Source organism: Sapajus apella, unplaced genomic scaffold, assembly GCF_009761245.1.
Source record: "Sapajus apella isolate SASKATOON/1434 unplaced genomic scaffold, GSC_monkey_1.0 scaffold1, whole genome shotgun sequence".
In the NCBI taxonomy this organism is placed as follows: Eukaryota; Metazoa; Chordata; class Mammalia; order Primates; family Cebidae; genus Sapajus; species Sapajus apella.
The window spans coordinates 58,992,585-59,015,251 of record NW_022436941.1 but is presented as its reverse complement, the minus strand read 5'-3'; the positions used below and the strand labels follow the sequence as shown (position 1 = coordinate 59,015,251).

At 40.3% G+C, this 22,667-nt stretch overlaps 1 protein-coding gene across 1 annotated transcript in view; it reads left to right on the top strand.

Annotated features, from left to right (window-relative positions):
- Window positions 1-22,667, top strand: part of RASGRF2 (Ras protein specific guanine nucleotide releasing factor 2) — a 272,235-nt gene that overhangs the window by 149,626 nt on the left and 99,942 nt on the right. Inside the window, exons 13-16 of the mRNA XM_032277037.1 lie at window positions 4,995-5,077; window positions 9,452-9,700; window positions 10,369-10,751; window positions 20,711-20,836. Coding sequence (XP_032132928.1) covers window positions 4,995-5,077; window positions 9,452-9,700; window positions 10,369-10,751; window positions 20,711-20,836 — 841 coding nt within the window. The remainder of the gene's footprint in view (window positions 1-4,994; window positions 5,078-9,451; window positions 9,701-10,368; window positions 10,752-20,710; window positions 20,837-22,667) is intronic.

The following is a 22,667-nucleotide window of genomic DNA, read 5'->3' as shown; positions in this document are numbered from 1 at the left end:
TAGCTAGTGAGATGATTAAGAACCAGATTTTTTTTTGCCTATAGCTCTTAAATTTCAAGAGAAAAAAATGAAGACCTCTTCTTTCCTATTTCATAGATGAATAATTTATTTTAAAAATAAATAAATAGCTTAATAGTAATAAAATTCTTCACTTTTCATTTTTCATCTTTTTTGTGATAATTTTTAGTGTGTTATTTCCCCTTTCCAATTCTCTTTTATATAATTACATGGTTTTCCAAGTTAAATATTATTCCAGCCAAAGTAATACTCTGTGTATTCATATCAGGAGTGAAAAGTCAGATTTATTTTCTATTTCCTCTCTCAAACTTTACAGGGTATCCTGACTAAGCTGTTTATATGTAACACTGTAGCTGATCAAAAATGTTTCAGTATCTCTTCTGTTTTTCTCTGCAAGCCTTTCCAGATCCTGGAAAACAGAAGAGACACACAGCTAAACCCTGGATTGGCACCATAGGTGAAGGATGGAGGAGGGGAAAGCACTTGCCTCTTATGTTGGGAATAGGAAAAAAAGTTCTATTTCAGCTTCCTGGAGTGGGCTTATCTCTCAGTCCTTGGCACTTAGTTCACACATCATGGCTTCTGTTGGAGACTGTGGAAGCTGACTGTCTTCCCTGCTCCCACTTTCAACCCTGCAGAGTTTCCTGGGCAAGTGAACTGGGCAGATTGGTCTTGAGACCCCCTTCCTCATGCTTTTGCTTCTCAAAAAGCAGAAGCTATGTCCCTTCTGGTCTCCAAGAAGTGGGCAAAGTCAGCCCCCAGAGAACTCCATTTTAAAATACCCACATTGTGGGCATCCTGCAGCTTTGATGGGCTGCCAGCTAGCTCTGCCCTTCCATTCTCTGGCTGTTGGTGCAGGTAGGATGCTAAGCCCTTTGAATTCATCTCCAGTGGTTCATTTCCTGGATTTCAAGACCCAATTCCTGTATACCCCAGGGGTTTGAGCTATGAATCTCTAAGAAACAGGAGTTAGATCTCTGCCTTCTGACCCCTTGTCCAGGACAATACAGAGATGCTTCTTTATGACCCAGGTCTATGACTCTGGCCACCTCCAGCGCCTGTCCTCACCTCGTCTGGGTTCCACTCAGTGTGGTTGTCTCTTTGGATCTGTGTGGGAACTCTGGGCTGAGTTTAATGGGTCTCCCCAGGTCATTACTTCACCTCTGTTCTTGATGATGCAGTCATTCTAACTCCGTTGTCTGTGTAACTATGCCATTTGCTTAGAATATTAAAGGAAATTGAAGGAACATTGTTCATTTCCCACCTGTCTCACCAAACACCATGTCTACTTTCCCACTTCCTGTGGGTTACCCAATGGGCTTCCTCATTGTGATTGAGAAAGACTGAGAGTGAAAAGAAGTCTGAGGAATAGCTGGAAAGGTCGCTGAGTGAAGGAGCATTATCCTTGCCAGTGTGCAACCTCTCTCCCTATCCAATCCTTTTCCTCATCACCCCTGATCCCGCCACATAGCTTGGTAAGAACAGGGATGATGTTGGTCTATTTTTTTCCCCATCAGGATTAGGAAAGTGAATTTGAAGTGGCTTGCCTTATTCATCTTCAAAACTCTTTTGTATATTATTTTTCTTCTCTTTATCCTCATTTCCTAGTGCTTAGCCCAGTGTCCTCACATAGTAAGTACTTGATAAATGCAGATGTGAGATAGCCATTTAGTAAAATCCCAGTGCCATGGAATCCATGCATCTTCTTGATGCTCCTGAGAATTCAAGACAGACTGTTTAACTTTGGTTAAACTCCGGGTGATTCGAAAGACATTTGGCAATGCTTTATTACTTTTAAATATATTTGCATCAGAAAATTTTAAAAATTGCCCTATAACTATGGCCATCTTTTATTTTACCTTGTTTTCTTCTCTTGGTTTTATTCAGTAATTCATCCATTTTTATTATTCTTTTCTTCAAAATGTTTATGTCCACCCTTTTCTCTGAATGTTTATGTCCACTCTTCCCTCTTCATTCCCACAGTCTGCCTCAGGGGAAGTATGAATCATTTCATTTACTGACTCAATATTATTCTGATCATCCCTTGGGTCTCCATTCATTCTTCCCTCTTTTCCATTGACTGAATACCCACCAGGAGGCCAGTTTAGATCTTTTAGTCTAAGTGGGCTGCTTAGAAACCATCAATGGCTTCCCATCTGCCTATAGGATAAAATTAAAATTCAAGACTCCTCCTCTATAGCCTGCCTCCAACTGATTTCTCTGTCCTGTCTCTTACTTTCTTCTCCATCATGAATGCATGCACCAGCCAGCCCTGTCTCCTCATTATTCCATGTATGGTCCCACTTTGAAACAGGGCCTTTGATGTGTATTTTCATTGGGCCTGACAGAGCTTTCCCATGGAGAGGTAGTGTGGTCTTTCTTCGGGCACAGGAGGGTATCCCACTTACTGGCAGCTTGGCTCACTGGTTGAACCACTGACTCTACATAACTGGACACACAGAATGCAGCAGTCTCAGGATTTGTGGAAGAATACTATTTTCAACTTCCTAGTGCTCAAGACTTAATAAACTAGGATGAGAAAGGCAGCATTTATTCCGTCTGAAGAAGAACAGCTCATGGTCTTTTCTAGAGAGGCTGAAACCTGTGCTTGCAACCAGACCAGCAGAAGAAGGATGGGCCTCTGGGTCACATTCTTTGGGGTCCACCACAGGGTTGTATGTTTGGAATTGTACTTTTCAACTGTTTATACAAAATAGTTTGCCAAAACTTGTAGTTATTTAAAGATATTATTAGCCAGGTGCAGTGGCTCACACCTGTAATCCCAGAATTTTGGGGAGCAAAGGTGAGAGGATTGCTTGAGCCCAGGAATTCAAGGCCAGCCTGGGTAACATAGCGACACCCTGTCTCTACACAAAAAAAAAAAAAAAAAAAAAATCTCAGTGTGGTAGCACACACCTGTAGTCCCAGCTACTCCTGAGGCTGAAGCAGGAGGATCACTTGATTTTAGGAGTTTGAGGTTACAGTGAACTATGATTGTGCCACTGCATTCCAGCCTAGGCAACAGAGTGAGACTCTGTCTCTAAAAAATAATAATAATAACAAGATATTGTTGAGGACATTGTTCCATACATTATTTAATATTTCTCTTGATGAGAACACATAAGATAATCGTCCTTTCTTGTCCTAGACTAGAATTAATTGATCTTCTGCTAAACTGTGAATTTTGTAGCTAACACCGAGTCCTTCTTTGAGTTGACTTCTCCGTAGCCCTGCTAATTTTGAGGCCAACTTATAGCAAGTACTCTCAGCATCAAGTATGTGCAGTGGCTTCATTTCCGACTTCGTCTTATTGTTTTCCATCCTTTATCTAAATCCTCTCTGATTTTCTCACTTATCTTTACTTTGTCTTATTATTTGTATAGTTGTAATCTACTTGCGGGATAAGATGGAGCATAAATCCACATTTAAACAAAAATAACCAAATTTATAGGTAGATGATAATTTTTTATATGAAAATATAACTCCAAATTACTTCCAGATGCTGTATCTTAAAGAAATATATTGAAAGGGAACTTAAAAATATTCTACTTTTGGCCAGGCATGGTGGCTCACGCCTGTAATCCCAGCACTTTGGGAGGCCGAGGTGGGCAGATCACCTGAGGTCGGGAGTTCGAGACCAGCCTGACCAACATGGAGAAACCCTGTCTCTACTAAAAATACAAAATTAGCCGTATGTGGTGACACATGCCTGTAATCCTAGCTACTCAGGAGGTTGAGGCAGGAAAATTGCCTGAACCTGAGAGGTGGAGGTTGCGGTGAGCTGAGATCGTGCCATTGCACTCCAGCCTGAGCAACAAGAAGAGTGAAACTCCGTCTCAAAAAAATATAAATAAATAAATAAATAAAAATTAGACTTTCTTGCCACAAATGGCATCCTTTATACTTTGTAGTTGAAATAATGGTGTAATATGTGAGGAAAACAAAAGTTTTAAGGAAAAACAAATATAAAAATGGCTGATCTACTAAGTAGACTGAATTGTCAGAATTCCAGTGATCTAAAGTTTTTTATATGCATATTCACTCTTTTTATAGAGCATTGGCGTTTAGGGTATACCCTGAGTTCAGGACCTATGTGAGGTCGCATTGTGGTCAGCTTCATTGCCCTATTTAATGATAGCCAGAAAGCACTAGATAGTATCATAGTAACTAGAAGCAAATTTTTATTTTAAAAATTGATTATATTTTTTATTTTCCTATTTGGTTCAAAGGGAATATGTATAATTCAAAATAAATTTTTCTCTAACCCAAAATAATTGCAGAAGGAAAATTTAAATTGATAAGGTACAGATTAAATAATGAAGGCAGAGAAAATTAGCACAGCTTCCTGAACTCTCCTTTTGGAAAAGAGAAAAAGATGATACAATGCTTTAAGCATGCCAGAGACAGGAGAAATTACACACTGTCCCTTCTCCAAATAACATAATATCAATAGGGGCTGCCAGAGGTAGTAGTAAAATGTGGGAATTTATTGGCAAAGAATACCTGAGAAGCAGAGGCAGAGCTTACTGGAGACAGATGAACTCCATCTGAGGAAGCCACTATTTTTAATCTGAATACTCCATACTTCCCCCTGGTTGCAGAAAATGAATATAGCAAGAACGATCATGGTCAGGTTCCAGTCACCTCTCAAGTAGTGTTGGGGTTGCCAAAGAATTGTGACAAAGTGACATGAATTGTTGGGAAATACATCCAGGGAGAATACAGCTGTTGTATCTGTCGTCAGGTATTTGTCAGACACTTAGTTGGTACAGTTTTGGTATCTGAATACTGAATCTGTTCATCAGTGTGTAGTATTTACTTGCTCTGCATGCGTGTGTGTGTATCTGCATGTGTGTGTGTGTAAGAGAGTGGGAGAGGGAAATTAAGTTGATTCTTTTGGCTATAAACAATTGCGGGAATATATGATCTGCCTAGGCTTTCATGTGGGTTGTAATTGTCAACATTTTATTTTACAGTGTGTGGACAATATACGATGTAATGGTTTAATGACTATAGTATTTGAAGAGAATTCCAAAGTCACTGTGCCACATATGATTAAGTAAGTGTGAGAATCCTTTCCTTTACATTTTAATCAAGATTAAATTGGCAGAGCATGTAAAACCTTGAATAAAATACTGCTTCAGTAGGATTCTGCTTCTTATTGAGAATATGTTTCTTGACAGGAATGCAGTGATTCATATGATTCCGTTATAAATAAGACTATCAAAGTGGCTTTTCAGGTTCACAGTTTATTAACTCATAGCATAGAAAAATTATTTTTTATACTGTTACATATGTCTTCATTCAGGACAAAATCCTAAGATGTTCAAGTTCAATATAAAAATTAAATAGTGACAGCCAGATGTGCCAAGGTCAGAGGGTGGACAAAGGTGCGGCTGCCCCACTGGGTATGAATCCTCCCATTGGGTATGAGTCATAATACCCTGATTTGGCCATTCAGGTAGATTTAGATAACATGAATCAAGTGGCTTTGCTGTCTCCCCACTGCCTATTTATGCTTTGCCCCAGAGGCTATTTGCCTAGGGCTGCCGTCCTGCTCTAGCTGTTTTTAACAAAGTAAATCTTATAATTTTCCACTGGGGAAGCCCTAGTTTAAAATGAAAAGTTATCAGTAACTGTGTGCTAGAGCTGTCTGTATTAGTGCTTTTGTCTCCATATACTTTTTTGTTTTCAAATTTAGAAATTGTCTTGGGAGTATTTTGAAGCCAACCACAGTTTTCATTACTCTCATTTTCTTGGTTATTTGCATTCCAAATTCTAAGAGTAAAATGTATTTTTAAAAGCAGTTCTATGTTTAAAAATGAAGTTACTTGAAACTGAAAAAAAGTGTGTCTTTCATGCCTTTTTATGTGGATATTTTGAAGTCTGGACTGTTTTTGCTGAGGCTATAAATAACATTAACTTTGGGAGGAAGACTTTCCTATTCTGATAGACATTAATTACAGTTAGCATCATCCTAATGGTACACGTTTTAAAACTTACTAATTATTATATCACATGAAAGCAAAGTACATAATACTAGTACCATCAATGCTACAGGAAAATATAAATGATAAAAGGATGATAGTGTTTTACATTACTAGTCAAATTTAAAAATACTTTGGGTAGAACCATTTTTAAATTCTAGGGGAAAATTTATTTTGCATTCAATTTTCTAGGTTTTAAATTTAGTATACTATTTGAAACCAGGTTAGGTAAAATGTTATGATGTTAAGAATAAGAATAAATATAGAATATTAAATCAAAAAGTCAAAACTATGACTTAATTTTTGAATTCACATCATTGGGTTAGAGTTTTCTTATTAATTTCCTACCATATAATTTTAATATTTCCCAAAATGATATATATGATTTTTATTCTTTTTGAAAGCACTTTCTTGGAGGTTAGACAACCGTGAAAGCCCACCTGCTTTGGAATTGAAATGTGTAAGACAGTGTAGACAAGTTCTAAGCCACTAAACCCTAGGGCAGCTGTATGCCCACTACACATGCATTTTGTTGATATTAAAAATTAATACTAATGGAGACTTTAGTTTTGTGCCTGATCAGTTGTTGCTGGCACCCCAATGCATCTTCTGTCCCCAACCATGGCAGTTTACCAGTGTCCATGTCCAATCTCATTTGTCTAACCACTTACAGACCAGGACTTTTCTGCCTTTAGGTGCACAGAGGTGATACTTAATGAATTGGGATTGTTCTCCTGTTAGGGCAGAAACCTGTATCTTGGACTGTAAAGATTTTCTATTAAATCCAACATTATCTATAATACACTAGATTTATTCCCATGGAAGAGTGAAGTTTTTTTATATATGTACTTCTATTTTTCCCAGTCTTATTGAGCCTGATTATCCTCATTCAGAGGACAGAGATTTTACAATCTCTGTTCCTTCTGATGGCTCTTTTCTACCTTGAAGTTTGTATTCTTCCCTATGTATCTTTGTCCCTATCTATAAACCATGAAGAAAATTCCTAACATTTCTCAGAGTTAAAAAAAAAAATCCTGTTATAACTGTGTCATGTTATTGACAGGGCATCACTTTGTAAGCATTCACTTCCTTTAAAACTTACCAATTATAATAGATGATTTGGGTTTGGTCTCTCAAGATTGCTTTTTAAGTGTTTACCAGAAAGGAGTTGCTGTTATCATAGGAGACTTCAGTAATGTATTATATTTTTCTTGAGAGTCCCTTAGGAAATAAAGTAAGATTCTACTCACCATAATAAAAGAAAATGAAATAATTTCATAATATTTAATTTCTTTCCTTAAAATGAAAATGTAATCGCAATTTTGAAGGAAAGTAGTGTAATTAGTCAGTTTTATTTTAATTTTATGCTGGCTGCAACACATTTTTTGTCCTAGTGTTTCAAATAAGCTAATTATAGCCAAAAGATGCAAAGCTCAAAACTATGAATAGAATGTGAAAATCATGACGCTTATTAGGTGAAAATATCCCTTTATAGGGTATGTAGACTTTCTTTTAATAATATTTGATTTCAACTTTCTTAGAAAATAGAGATTTTTGTGGTGGACAATGATGGGATAACAAGCAGTTATCTAGTTCAGCCATCTTCTGGACAGACTGATGGATTCATAAAATTTTTCTCAGATCTTTTTATGAATGAGCAAATTAAGAACCAGAAAAATAAAGTTGGTTGAGGGACACATAAGGAGTGGAAGAAAGAGCCTTGTTATTTTCAAGAACCTCAAAAGATGCACTTGGGCATTTCAACATCAGTAGTGTAACTCAAGCTAACTAACAGGCAACCCCAGTCAGTTCCTTGGCAGGGGCAGGCTGCTCATTTAACATGCTCTTTCAGGCCTGCAGATGAAATACTTCAACCTGCACTGAGCATATGTTGGGCTGGGGTGTTTCTAAGAGCAAGTTAAGAAAGCTATTGATTCCTTTTTATCCGAAAGAAAATAAATATATAATTTCAAATCCCTCAAAGCGTTGAAAGGGCTAATTAAGGGCACTCACAACTGATTCTTAGCCAGCCGATTCTTAGCAAGCAATTGGCTCACTGAAAGCCTCTGGCCCTGTAGCATATCCTTTAATCAACTGGTGAAATTCAGGACTTCATTGATTGTCTGTTCCGACATGCTGCAATGAAGGTGAACAAGGGATCTCAGAAGCGGAAGTGAAGGCTACTGGTGGTCTTCGCTGTCCCCTTGGAGAGGCTGCCAATGCAATGGTCTGAAGGCGAGGGGTTGGGAGCAGCCAGATGGGAAGTTTTACAGAATGACAAAAGCAGTGGATTGCAGGGTAGTGGGGGTAGGTGCTATTCAGGGGAATATATTTCACCCATTCCTTTTATTTAAAAAAATGAAGGCATTTACCACAGAATTTTGAAAACATAATAAAAACATAACAAGTCACACTTGCAACTTATGGATTAGACAGTATTCAGAAAATGGATAGCCTTAAAAGGCATTAATAAGCCAGGAAAAATGAAATAAATGAATTAGGCACTCAAATCACAAAGTTAGAAAAAGAATGAGAGACTAAACTGTAGGAAAGTGTAGGAAGGAAATAAAAATAGACACTAATACAATATAAAAAACCGTAGAAGGGATAAATGAAAGAGCTGATTCTAGACAGCAAAATACTTAACCCTATTTAATCAAGAACAAAGGAGGAAAGCACAAACATACAAAATTAGAATTGAAGAAAAAAAGAACCACAGATATAGCAGTGATATCTGCATCTTTTCCTCTCCTGTTGTGGAAGGTGACACCCACTATGTTTTATGAACACTTTGCATATTTTGCTTTAAGGGCATAAGCAGTGCTTCCCCCCGCTCTTAAAGAGGACCTTTGGCTTCATCTTCCTAATAAAGCAAGACTGAATTAGAGAGAAGGAATCCACAGTGTGAGACAAATTATTATTTACCACCTCCATCCTAAATTCTGGCTTTTCTAAATTATAGTAAACTTGATGTTTTCATAGCCCTGCCTATGCCTATATGGCTATCTATCATATAGACATACACAATCAGCCCTCTATCTGCCAATTACTTACATATCCAAAATATTTGGAAGAAAGAAAACAAAAAGATAGCTATACAACAATAAAAAAATACAAATTTTAAAATACAGGATAATGATTTACAGAATATTCACATTGTTTTAAGTATTATAATCTAGAGGTGATTTACAGTATACAGGAGGATATACATAGGTTATGTGGAAATACTATATCATTTCATATTGGGGACTCGAGCATCTGTGGACTTTAATATGGTGGGGGTCAAGCCACCAATGCCCCAAGGGTGGGGGACAACTGTGCAATTATCTTCCCCCTATCAAACGCAGTGAGAAGCCCACTCCTGAGTGTGGGGTTACAAATACTGAAATACTCAGTGGCCGAGGGGGAAGCCTGGTTTTACCATCATGTTCCTGCTTTGCCTGTAGGTCTGATGCCCGTCTTCATAAAGATGACACTGACATCTGCTTCAGTAAAACGCTCAACTCCTGCAAGGTGCCCCAGATCCGTTATGCCAGCGTGGAGCGCCTCTTGGAACGACTGACAGACTTGCGGTTTCTTAGTATCGACTTCCTCAACACTTTTCTGCACACTTATCGTATTTTCACTACTGCCGCTGTGGTGCTGGGGAAACTCTCCGACATATACAAGAGGCCCTTCACCTCCATCCCTGTCAGGTATGCCTGTCACTAGAGACTTGCCTGTCATTAGCATATGGCCCTCTTTGTTCCAGAATCACCATGCAAATGAGCAGGCCAGATCTGCAAAGCAGCTCCTAGGGTATACTAGCTTGCCTTTCAATGTACCATGCCCTCCAGCAGGAGGCCAATGTAAAGGTCACAGTTTCCCAGGGACGAAGTTGAAAACCAGAAGTCTCCAATTGGCCTTTGCTTGCTCTGTGATTACTTGGAAATAAACTCTATTGCTTTCGGCTTTTCTTTTTTTCTTTCTTTTTTTTTTTTGACAATTATGATTTTAAAGCTTTAGTATGCATGAGAATCGGCTTGCATGTGGTAGGGAGAGAGTGTCTTGTTAAATTGCCGGCTCTGATTCAGTAGGTCTGGAGTGGAGCCTGAGTTCTGGATGTCTAACAAGTTCCCCAGTGATCCCAATGCTGGTGTTTGGATCACAATTTAGTAGTAAGGGATTAGACGATGCCTAATAAGTGTCTGTCCTTCTTTGGCAGGTGGAGGGTATACATGTAGCATTTAGATTAAGGAAAGTCCAGCAATAGAAGTGCAGTGAGATTGTGGCCTGTAAATGAAGGGAACATGTTCTTGAATGACATCTGGGAAACTATTTCACTTGGCTACAATCTCTTAGTCACTTTTGCTCTTATTTTTAGGTCATTGGAATTGTTTTTTGCTACCAGCCAGAACAACAGAGGTGAACACTTGGTGGATGGAAAATCTCCACGTCTGTGTCGCAAATTCTCTTCCCCACCACCACTGGCTGTGTCCAGAACATCTTCCCCAGTGAGGGCCAGAAAGCTGTCTTTGACTTCTCCCTTGAACTCAAAGATAGGAGCATTGGACCTGACGACTTCCAGCAGTCCCACCACCACCACCCAGAGCCCTGCTGCCTCTCCACCGCCACACACTGGTCAAATACCACTGGATCTCAGCAGAGCCCTCTCTTCTCCAGAGCAAAGCCCGGGATCGGTGGAAGAGAATGTCGATAACCCCCGCGTGGATCTGTGTAACAAGCTAAAACGAAGTATTCAAAAAGGTATTATCTAGCACATTTGCATAATTACACCCCACATTTGCTGGCCGCCTGCCTCCCCACCCTTCCTTTTGGAACCCTAGTTTCCTTTCTTTACAACTTTAATACTTCTGCATAGAAAGTAGAATGAGTTCAATGGCTAGTTAGAAGAGAAAATTCCTGTAGATTCCTCTGGCCCCTCTGGAACAGAAAGGAAGATGAGTTGTCCTTATGCCCCTATAGTAAAAGGCTTATTGTAGTCAGCTGTCTATGGAAGAATAGCATATCTGAATGGTATTACTAGAGAGTTCTTGGAATTCGGTTAAGACTGGTTGGCTAAAGAGCCTAGCATGGTGCTTTGCACCGTGGGAGGTTGTGGGCACTCTCACCTGTGAACTCAGGCTGCAGAGCTTTCTCCTCCTCCACTATTTGCCTTAGGTACCTGTGTACTTCCGGCCTTTCCCTGCTGAGGATGAGCTAGGCTGGAAGCACCATGATGGCTTCTTCAATTTAGCTATGAGGGCAGTGCTCCATGTTATAGCAGAGATATAGGAGAGAAATCAAATTGGAGACAGTGTTAATTGCTCATGATGCAGCCAAAATAGTTTTTTAAAATGCCGATTAGATCATAGGTTTCTGGCTTCAAATTCTCTAATGACTTCCTATCACACTTAGAATAAAGGACATTCTCTCGACCAGGGCCTTCAGATCTGTGAGACATGGATCCTGCCACCCTCTCCAGTCCCTGTTTCTCCACACTCCCTCATCCACTGGCTACTGTCACATAGATTTCCTTTTTGTGTCAGAAACACCTTTGTCATTTCTGCCTCAGAGTCCTTTGCACTCATTCCTTCCTCTGCTTGGCCACTCCTTTCCCATGTAAGCTCCATGAGATCAGCTGTCTGTCTTACTCACCTGTGCACCCTCAGTGTCTTGGCCAGTGCCTGACAAGTAGCAAATTTTTGTTAAATGAATGAATGAAATAAAATATACAGTGAACTGATCGAGGGCCCTCTCACCCATCACTTTAACTTTCTCAGCTTGGTACAGCGTAGGGCTGGAAGAGGTGATTCTTGTTGCTTTAAAGTCCAATGTTTCTGTAATGAAAATAAAAATGATTCACAGTCAAATTACAAACAGCTTTTTAAAAAACTGTATAATAACCGACTTATTGATAATATAATAAAAATTGGGCAGTAAATCAGACACAGTGCCCAAATCTCAAGGAGGATTGCTCAGATGGATGCATAGAGTCTTGCTTTTCTACCTGCTTGAAGCTTCTATGTGCTTCTAGCTTGAATCATTTAAATAAGTTTCCTGAGTGAAGCTGTTAATGGAATTTTAACTGGAATGGTTGTCATCATCAAAAGTTGCACCCTTTTAAAGTCTTTAAATTGACAAGTTAGCAACTAAGGAGGAGGAAAGGGAGAAGATAATTAAAAAGTCATTAGAACAACAAGCTTAAGCAAAATTATGATGAATTCTTCTCAGGAATAATGAGGCAGCATACAAGCTGACAAGTGCATTCAGGGTTGCATCCAGTGCCAGTGCTTGGGAAACCCTGTGGAGGGAATGACTAGAATGGGGCATGGTGGTATGGGAAGTACAGGAGCTTTCAGATCATGGGAAGCTTTTTGCCCTTCTTTATTGCACTGCAGTAGATAGGAGAGGAGAAATCTGGAGATAAGTCGGGATTCTCTCTCTTTCCCTTTTTTTGAGTTAGGTAAGCTTTAGGAACATGCATTTCAGTGTCCGACACTAGTGGCTTAGAGGCTGTGGTTTGATTGCTCCTGGGGCTGGGATGAGGAGGCAGTAAAGTCTGTTCAAGAGTCATTGAGTGAGCCTCTTTGTGCAGGATACCGTGTGTGCTACAGAGTCTACAGTGGTAAATAGCACCTTCACCATCATAATCTAGTTATGTGGATAATAGAGAAACAACATAACTATATGGGCAGGTGGTGTAAGAGGTGTCAACAGAGTGCTCTGGAAGCTGAAGAGCAGGGAGATTACATCTGGTTGAGCAGAATCAAGAAGCGTGTTTGACATGAGAAAAAAGATATGTGGGTTGGAAAGAGAAGATAGGACATCTTCTGGACCAAGAGAATATGTAAGTAAAGGAGTAGTGGTAATCACCAGTGGTGAATGCCGTTTCTTTTTTGTTTGTTTGTTTTTGAGACAGAGTCTCACTCTGTCGCCCAGGCTGGAGCACAGTGGCGTAAGCTCGGCTCACTGCAACCTCCGCCTCCCGTGTTCGAGCTATTCTCCTGCCTCAGCCTCCTGAGTAGCGAGGGCTACAGACATGCGCCACCATACCTGGCTAATTTTTGTATTTTTAGTTGAGATGGGGTTTCACCATGTTGGCCAGGCTGGTCTTGAATTCCTGACCTCAGGTGATCCACCCGCCTTGGCCTCCCAAAGTTCTGGGATTATAGGCATGAGCCACTGTACTGGCTGGTGAAGGCCATTTCTGAGAGTGAGAGGCATCACTCCTTCTGAAGGGACAGGCTTTGTCCTGTTTTGACAGTATCAGTAGCCCTGTAGAACAGACCTTGTTAGTATTTTTCCTAGGGCTTTCTAGCGGTGAGTAAACTTAACAACTCTCCTAGAGAATCTTTCTTCTTCTCCTTCTTACCATCTTAACCATTTTTAAGTTATAGCTCAATACTATTGTTGAACAACAGATCCCTAGAACTTTTTCATCTTGCAAAACTGAAACTCTATAATCATTATATAGTACCCCATTTTCTTCCTCCCGCCCCACACCCCTGGCAACCACCTTTCTACTTTCTGTCTCTAAATTTGACTACCTTAAGTACCTCATATATGTGGAATCATTCAATATTTGTTCTTTTTTGAATGGGTAGTTCACTTAATGTAATGTCCTCAAGGTTCAGCATGTTATAATATGTGATAGAATTTCATTTTTTAATAGGCTGAACAATAGGAAAATGCAGTATGCATAATACTACATTTTCTTTATGCATTTATCCATTGAAAGACATTTTGGTTGCTTCTACCTCTTGGCTGTTTGAATAATCCTGCAATGAATATGGTGTGCAAATATCTCTTTGATATCACCATGATTAAGTGTTCCACTTTAACTTGTTATGCAGGGAGTGTTCCACTTCAATCACCAGCTTTCCTAGTTTTAGTCTTCAAAGCAACAATCCAACACCTTATCGTGAAAGCTGCTTGAGCTACTGTCTAGGACAGGGTAGAAATCAATAGTTTTTTTTACCTGGAACAATAAGCTGGAAAAAAGTTAGACTTGGGGTATCTTACTCTGTTTTGTGCTGTTAAAGCAGAATATCTGAGACTGGATAATTCTAAATGAACAGAAATCTATTTCTCACAGTTCTGGAGATTGGAAAGTTCAAGATCAAGGTGCTGATATCTTTCACGGGCCTTCTTGCTATGTCATAACATGGTGGAAGGCAACACGTGGACGTGAGAGAGAGGAAAGGGGCCAAACTTATGCTTTTATAAGGAACTCAATACTGCAATAATGGCATTAATCCATTTATGTAGCTAGAGCCCTCATGACATAATCACCTCTTAGAGGTCCAACCTGTCAACACTGTTGCATTGGGGATTAAGTTTTTAACATAGGAACTTTGGGGGACACATTCAAACCATAGCATTCTGTCCGTTTCCCCCCAAATTTATGTCCTCTCACATGCAAAATACATCGATTCCATCCTGATAGCCCCCAAAGTCTTAACTTGTTCTGGCATCAACTGGTAAGTCCAAAGTCCAGAGTCTTATCTGAATCAGATATGGGTGAGACTCAAGACATGATTCATCCTGAAGCAAATTCCCCTTCAGCTGTAATATGGTGGTGGGACAGGGATAGGATAGACATTCCCATTGTGAAAGGGAAAAATAAACAGGAAGAAAGGAATAACATGCCTCAAGTAAGTCCAAAACCCAAGGGGGCAGACATTAAATCTTAAGACTCCAGAATAATCTTTTACTCCATGTGCTGCCTCCTGGATACCTGGGGGTGGGGTTGGGTACCCAAAGCCTCAGGCAGGCCTACTCCCCTGGCTTTTCTAGGCTCAGCCCACATGTCAGCTCTCATAGATTAGAGTCTCTTGTCTGCAGCAATCTCAGGCTGGTGTTGCATGTTGACAGTTTCAGGATTTCTGCAATGGCCTTACTCTCATGGCTCCACTAGGCATTGCCCCAGTGAGGACTTTCTTTGTGGCTCCATCCCTGCAAGAGATCTCTGCCTGGGCCCCTAGGCTGTCTGCAGCATCCTTTTAAATCTAGGTGAAGGAAGCTGTGCCTTCACAGCTTGTGTATTCTGTGCACCTGCAGAATTAGCACCACATGGATGCTACCAGTGCTTTCCATGTGCACCCTCTGGTGCGGTGGCCCAAGCTGCACCTGGCTTTGCCTGGGCCACAGCTAGTGGGGCTGAGGAGCACTGCACAGGAATGTGGGGAGCAGCCCTGGGCAGCAAATGCTGTGGTCCCTTAGGCTCCTCTCTGCAAACCTGGCCCTCAAGGTCCTAGCTTGGCTGAAACATCTCTGAAATGCCTTTGGAGTCTTTCTCCCATTGTCTTAATGAATAGCACCTTGCTCTCTTTTAGCCATACTAATCTCTTTAGTATTAATCTCTTTAGCAAATGGTCACTTGGCCACAGGCTTGGTTTATGCTCCCAAAATGCCTTTTCACTCTTTACATGGCTGAGCTGCAAATTTTCCAAATCTTTCTGTTCTGCTTCCTTTTTAATTATAAATTTTGCCTTTAACCATTTCTTTTCTCTTGTATATATTTAAAAGTAGCCATTGCAGCTTCCTAATATTTTGCTTATAAATTTCTTCCATCAGGTATCCTAGTTCATCACTCTGGAGTTCTGCATTCCATAAAGCCCTTGGGCATAAACACAATTCAGTCAAGTTCTTTGCCTCTTAGTAACAAAGGTGGCTTTTATGTCAGTTTTCAACACCTTGTTTCCCGTTTCCATCTGAGACCTAACACCAGAATTGCTTTTACCATTCATATTTCTACAAACATTCTGATCATGACTACCTAAGTAATCTCTAAGGAGAGTCAGACTCCTGAAAGCTCTTTCTCTTCTTCTGAGCACGTCCTATTGCTAGCATTATCCTTAGCACTCCATTCATGGCAATACAGGCTTTCTCTATTCCATTCCTTCAAACTCTTCCAACATCTGTCCATCCAGTTCCAAAGCCACTTCCACATTTTCAGGTATTTGTTACAGCAACAACCTCACTTCTCAGTACTAATTTTCTGTCTTTACTTTGTGCTACCTGAGACTGGGTAATTTATAATGAGCAGAAGTGTATCTCTCCCAATTCTAGTGGCTGGCATCTGGTGAGGGCCTTCATGCTGCATTGTGATATAATGGAAAGCATCATATGGATGAGAAAGAAAGGGAAGTAGGCCAAACTCATTCTGTTCCCAAGATAAAAGCATTCATTCATTCATGAATGTAGAGTACTCATGACATAATCACCTGTTAGAGGTCTTACCTGTCAACACTGTTGCATTGGAGTTTAAGTTTCCAACATAGGAACTTTAGGGGACATATTCAAATCATGGCATGGGGAGACCAAGATAAATGAGAAAGAGCTGGATCAAGCTCTTAGGGAAGGACACTGACACAGACATCAAAGATCTGTCAGTGCAGATATTGGACAGAGTGGGATCATTGTGGACATAGCCAGTGGCTGCTGGAGAGCCGTATCACGTGACAGCACTGATCATTCATGACCTGGGGTCAGCATATGGAGAGGACCTGTGAATAACAGTATGGCAGAAATATTAGGATCTTTCCTATATTAGAGAATTAGGTTGAAGGCTTCATGCCTCCATTTCTCGCTGGATTTCCCCAAAACAAATGATTTAGTGTTGTATTTTTATCAGTTAATTTATCCAGATAGTTCATAGGTTAGAAATATCATTTCAAGCATAGTAAAATGCTGAGCTCTTTCCACTCTGGGTAATGGAGAATGTCCAAGATTGTATCTAGGAGGGGCCCATGGCAGTTGATGAAGCCCATAGAGCCGACCTTTACTCCAGAGCTGTCAGCTCCTCTGCTCCCCAGGCTTCTTAGTCACATTAACTGCCTAATGCACCCCACTTAGCTCTCATTTTACCATGACCTCTTCCTTAATCCTTCCATTAAGCTACTATTTTGCATTCTTTTCCCTTTCTGTAGCTGTCCTCTGATTTCTTTTTAATGTATTATTTCCCTTCTTATACTTAAAAATATTTAAGGTGGTCATTCAGAGAGATACAGGGCACAACTACTTTAAAAATAGGTAGCTGGATATGGTGGCTCACGTCTATAATCCCAGCACTTTGGGAGGCCAAGGTGGAAGGATCATTTGAGCCTAAGAATTTCAGACCAGCCTGGGCATATTAGTGAGACCTTGTCTCTACTAAAAATAAAAAATAAAGAATTAGGTGTGATTGTGTGCCCCTGTTGTCCCAGTTACTTAGGAGTCTGAGACAGGAGGATCATTTGCACCCAAGAGGTCAAGGCCACAGTGAGCTCTGATCATGCCTCTGCATTCCAGCCTGGGTCACAGAGTAAGACCCTGTCTCAAAAATACAAAAAAAAATTTAAAAAGACAAAAATAAAATAAAATAGGCAAGGAAATTGGACAATGGGGAAAAAGGAAACAGTTGTATGTGGCTAAGTGTATGGTTACTGAACAAATGAATACTGTGTGATTTTCTGCAGTTCCTAGAGTCCCCTGACTTTGGTTCCAAGCTCCTCTGCTGACAGAGTAAAGACAGGAATATAATCAATCATGTGATTCATATTGAAGGCTAGGAATAGATTGGTTGTGCAGACATATACTTTCTGGCTGTTGAGAGTGAGAGCAATTTATCCTATGGATCCTTGTGAAGGAAACACTCTGAGTAGAAAGTTTAGAATTAAGACTCTGGTTGAGGTGGCTCTTTGGCATTTTTCTGAATAGGTGAAGCAAAGAAATTACAGACTCAGTTGTGGGTTTTTTGTTGTTGTTGTTTTGTTTTTTGCATTGGCATGTGGGTAACAGTGGTCATGAATAGTTTTTGGAAAGTCAGAGATGAACACTACTTCAGCATGAGTCTGAAAGTTCAGTGTGTGTGTGTGTGTGTGTGTGTGTGTGTGTGTGTGCACGTGTGCACATGTATGTGTGTGTAGTTATCTGTAAGAGTCAAGAGTGCTGCTGTGTTAACCCTGCTGTCTAGTCTTAAAATTTTGAGTTGACAAAGAAAAAGGAGACATTGATCCATCTTTAATTTGAAAGATGTTTGCGTGTGCTTCACATAATGTTAACACTTAAAACAGTTGGCAAACTTGAATAAGAATCCTGTGCCAAGAACTTACACATTTTCTGCTTTTCACTTAAGGATACAACCCCACACAATCTCATTGTATAATACCAGTTTTGCCAATTAGGTCCATACTGATGCCATGGGCCTCCCTCACTGCCACCCAGCTATTCATTTCAGGGCATGTTCTTTGAAAAGTACTAGTGATCTTCGTCCATTTTTATTGTCATTGCAGCAATGGTGCCAGCCTTGCAATATTTTCAGGCAAGAGCACTTCAAACAATGTGAGAATAAGGAAGAGAAATAGGAAATATCCTTTAAAATGAGTGAGGCGATGAACTTAGGGAAAAAATCAATTTAATTTCCCTCCGACTCAGTCCCCACATCTATTCCAGGCTCATCCAACATTTGCTAGTACCCTTCCTTCTTTTTACCAGGCAGTCTCTATCTTCTTCAACCCCAAGTACTACAAAACAAAAATACCAGCCTCTCTCAGATATCCAGATTCTACCCAGTGGTGGGTTCTCAACAAAACCAAGCCAACAGCAGGCAAGAAAGGTGAGCCAAAGAGCTGCTCACTGTATTCGGACCCCATTTCCCACTCAGTGTTCACTTAGACCACGGCTGTGCAACTTGCCCACCTAAGTGTTGTTGCACAGCCCACAGCACTAGTGTCTGTTTCTGTGTTCTTAGTTTGAAAATTGCCTGCCTGTGGGCTGAAAGTGCTCCCGATTTTAGCTTTTGTTTTGAGCCACATCTACCCACTCGTCCTGCAGGCAAAGCTGTTTGCAAGGAGCTTGATCGAAAGTGAACATGCCAGAAGGAATGCGCCCCCAGCCCCCAATGCTGGCATGGTTTCTTCTCTCCATAGGTGCCTGTTAGCTTACAGGATTCTTCTGTGCTCTCCTTTCTTTGAGAACAGTCGGGTTCTGTCCAGCTTTCTCATTGGGAAATTTCCTGGGTTCAGTATAATTGCTGTCTAATGATTTTCTCATTTTCCTGAGATGACTGAATGGTTGAATCAGACCAAAGACGTGTGTTTGATATTCTGTTTGTTCGTACAGAGCAGATGCCTTCCATTACTGAATTTTGAGGGAGTTATTTAGAAAATAATAAAACCGACAGCTAAGCACTGATTTTTTTTTGTCTGCATCTTGCATCGTTGCCAGCTTGACTATAATTATGTCATTCAGAGAAAGAATCTAACCATTTCCTTTTCCTGGCCCCTTTGTGTTTCAAAAGAGCAAAATTGTGGTCATATTTCTAAGCGGGTAAGTCACATGCAAGTATAAAAATGACTTTATATGAAGTCATTGGGGCTTTTGAAAGTTTGTTGAGTGAAATCTTGAATGGAATGGCAAAGCAAAGTAGTTCTGGTAACAGGATTAATGTACAATTAGTGGAGGTAACACTAAGCTTTTATCAGTGGGAATTAACGAAAAGCCCAAGAAGAATGGAAGAATCGTTGGAAATTTATTATAATTTTGTAATATTTTTCTCTGAAAGAGCAGACACAAAGTTGTAGTCTTACCTGCTTAATAAATCAGTTGGAGGCATATAGAAATATCATTAGTAATGGCCTAAGAGTGACCTTAAAATGATGGGTGTGTACTTCTCGGGATGTTAGCTGCAGCAAAGAAGCTCAAATGACCTTAAACCCTCCCAATGGTTCATTTAAAAATTTTTCATTTGCTTCCTGCTGATCTGTAGCTCTAGCTCAGAGATACCCAATAGAATTTTCTGGGAGGATAGAAATACTCTATATCTGGGCTGTTCAATACCATAACCACTAGCCACATGTGGCTTCTGAGCACTCAAAATGTGGCTAGTGCAAGTGGGGAGCCGAAATAATAATTTAACTTCAGTTAATATAAATTTACATAGCCACGTTTGGGTAGTGCTGTCATTTTGGACAACATAGCTTAGATCCCAGAGATCCCTGGTGAGGGCCACATTGATAGAGATTCAAACTTTTGGTTGGCTTAGAGGGCAACCCAGTCAAAGAATTCATGAAGTCCTGATTTTTATCCCAGTCTGATTTTTAATCTGAAAAAGTCATCTTTCCCCATGTCTCCCCTCCGAGAAAGCAGAAACATTTGGAAGGTCAGGGGATCCAACACCACATACCCCCAGTTCTTTTTCTTTCTTTCTTTCTTTCTTTTTGAGTCAGAGTTTTGCTCTTGCTACCCAGGCTGGAGTGCAATGGTGCGATCTCAGCTTACTGCAACCTCTTCCAGGTTCAAGCTACTCTCCTGCCTCGGCCTCCTGAGTAGCTGGGATTACAGGCATGTGCCACCAAGCCTGGCTAATTTTGTATTTTTGGTAGAGACAGGGTTTCTCCATGTTGGTCAGGCTGATCTCAAACTCCCGTCCCAAAGTACTGGGATTACAAGCGTGAGCCACCATGCCTGGTCCCCTGTTCTTTTTAACATCTGCTGCTGCATTTGACAGAAGGGGCTGGCCAGGGTCAGCTAGGATCAGCCAGGTCCAACAGGGTCTTCAAGACAGGGTTAGAGAAGATCCCTATTTATTTAGTGTCATTAGCACTTGACTTGATTTCATATTAAAGCCCTTTAATGAAATGTTTATTATCTGTAATGAACTTTTGTTTCCATGCATGATATTGTCAAGAAGCTATAGAATTTATAACCTGGTTGTTAAAATTCATTATGTTTTCAAGCAGCAGTCCTAGAGTCTGCACCAGCGGACCGAGCAGGAGTGGAAAGCTCCCCTGCAGCAGACGCCACAGAACTCTCACCTTGCAGATCCCCCTCAACTCCCCGGCACCTCCGCTACCGCCAGCCTGGAGGTAAGAGCTCAGGAGGGACTCAGAAATAAACATGAAAAATGATGTCTAGCTTCTGAACCTTTCCTTTGCCTTATGTTTTCACTGCCAAAATAATTTTTTTAGTCTCACTTATTGAAATTAATTGGAAGCAAATACAGTTGGCCCTTTAAATCTTGGGGTTCCATATCTGTGGATTCAACCAACCACCCATCAAAAATATTTGGTAGAAGAAAAAAAGCTTCTGTACTGACAGTGTACCTACTTTTTTTCCTTGTCATTATTCCCTAAACATTGTAGTATGACAGCTATTTACACAGCATTTATGTTGTATTAGTTATTATAAATAATCTATAGGTGATTTAAAATATACAGAAAGATGTGCATAGGTTATATTCAAATACTACATGATTTTATATCAGGGACTTGAGCATTCATGGATTTTGGTATCTGAGGGACATCCTAGAACCAGTACCCTACAGGTAACAAGGGATGACTATAATGTTACTGTAGGACCAATTGGTGAAAAAATAAATGATTAGAGAATACGCCATCAGTCTAGCCAATATTTGTTTAGTTCCATCAATTGCATTGCATTTTGTGAGGAGTAACGTAAATCAAAGGGCTCTTCTGTAGATGTTCGTTAGTTGAAGAATCTCAGTGCTGGGTTTACCAAAATGTTCCCGGTCTCTGATATCTTACCTTGAGTCCCAATGTCATCTATGTAAGTGGACTCATCTGGGACATCACAATCTGGAGAGACCTTGTTAATAATATTATTTCAAATATTATTGGACCTAAAATAAGTTTCAATAATTATTGGACCTAAAATAAGGTCCAAGTGCATGGGACCCCAGTCATCATTATTGCAAGTGGCAGAAACTGGCATATGTTTTTGATATATAGTTAAGAAAATTGTAAAGCATTACTCCATAATTTGTTTGGGAACACAGTAAATGTTCTCTAATTGGGGAAAAAATAATCAGGACAGAAAGTAGAAGTATTTTAATTATCTCCCATTTTTCTCACTGCTCAAATAAATATATCCAAGTATCAGTGGTTTTGAAATGTTTGATTTTCTCTTCTTAAGCCAATTACTTCAAGTCAGAAGAGAAAATTACACAGTTATGAAACCTGATTCACCCCAAGTAACCCAAATGAGTAGACATTTTTTTTTTTTTTTTTTAAGACAGAGTCTTACTCTGTTGCCTAGGCTGGAGTGCAGTGACAGTCTCGACTCACTGCAATCTCTGCCTCCTGGGTTCAAGCGATTCTCCTGCCTCTCAAGTAGCTGGGATTACAGGTGTGTGCCACCATGCCCAGCAGTTTTTGTATTTTTAGTAAAGATGGGGTTTCACTTTGTTGGCAAGGCTGACCTCGAACTCCTGACCTCAGGTAATTTACTCTCTTCAGCCTCCCAAAGTGTTAGGATTACAGGTGTGAGCCTCCGTGCCTGGCCTCTAAAGGCATTTTTGACCCTCATACGCATGCTTCAAATAGGGCATTTTAGCAAAACATAAAGTATATGGCCCCAAATGGTTATCTGTGGCCTTCGCAGCTTGGTAGAAGCTGTTGTCATTGCCATGAACTCTGAGATCAACTAGGAGGGTCTGAGGCAGGCTGTTGTTAGATACCTGCCTTAATGGATATTAGCACTTGGGCCTTTCAGGCTGCAGGTCCGTTATGGGTTACTCTGCCATTTGGGTACTTCTGGTAAATGAAGGCGACAAATTAGACTTTCCTGGCTTGTCATAGTACTGCTATGGAATTAGCCAGATCTCTCTATTCCTCTTAGAGCTTTGGTCAGTCCAGGTCTTGGCAACTTCTTGACCATTGGCAAGTAAGACAATTTGAG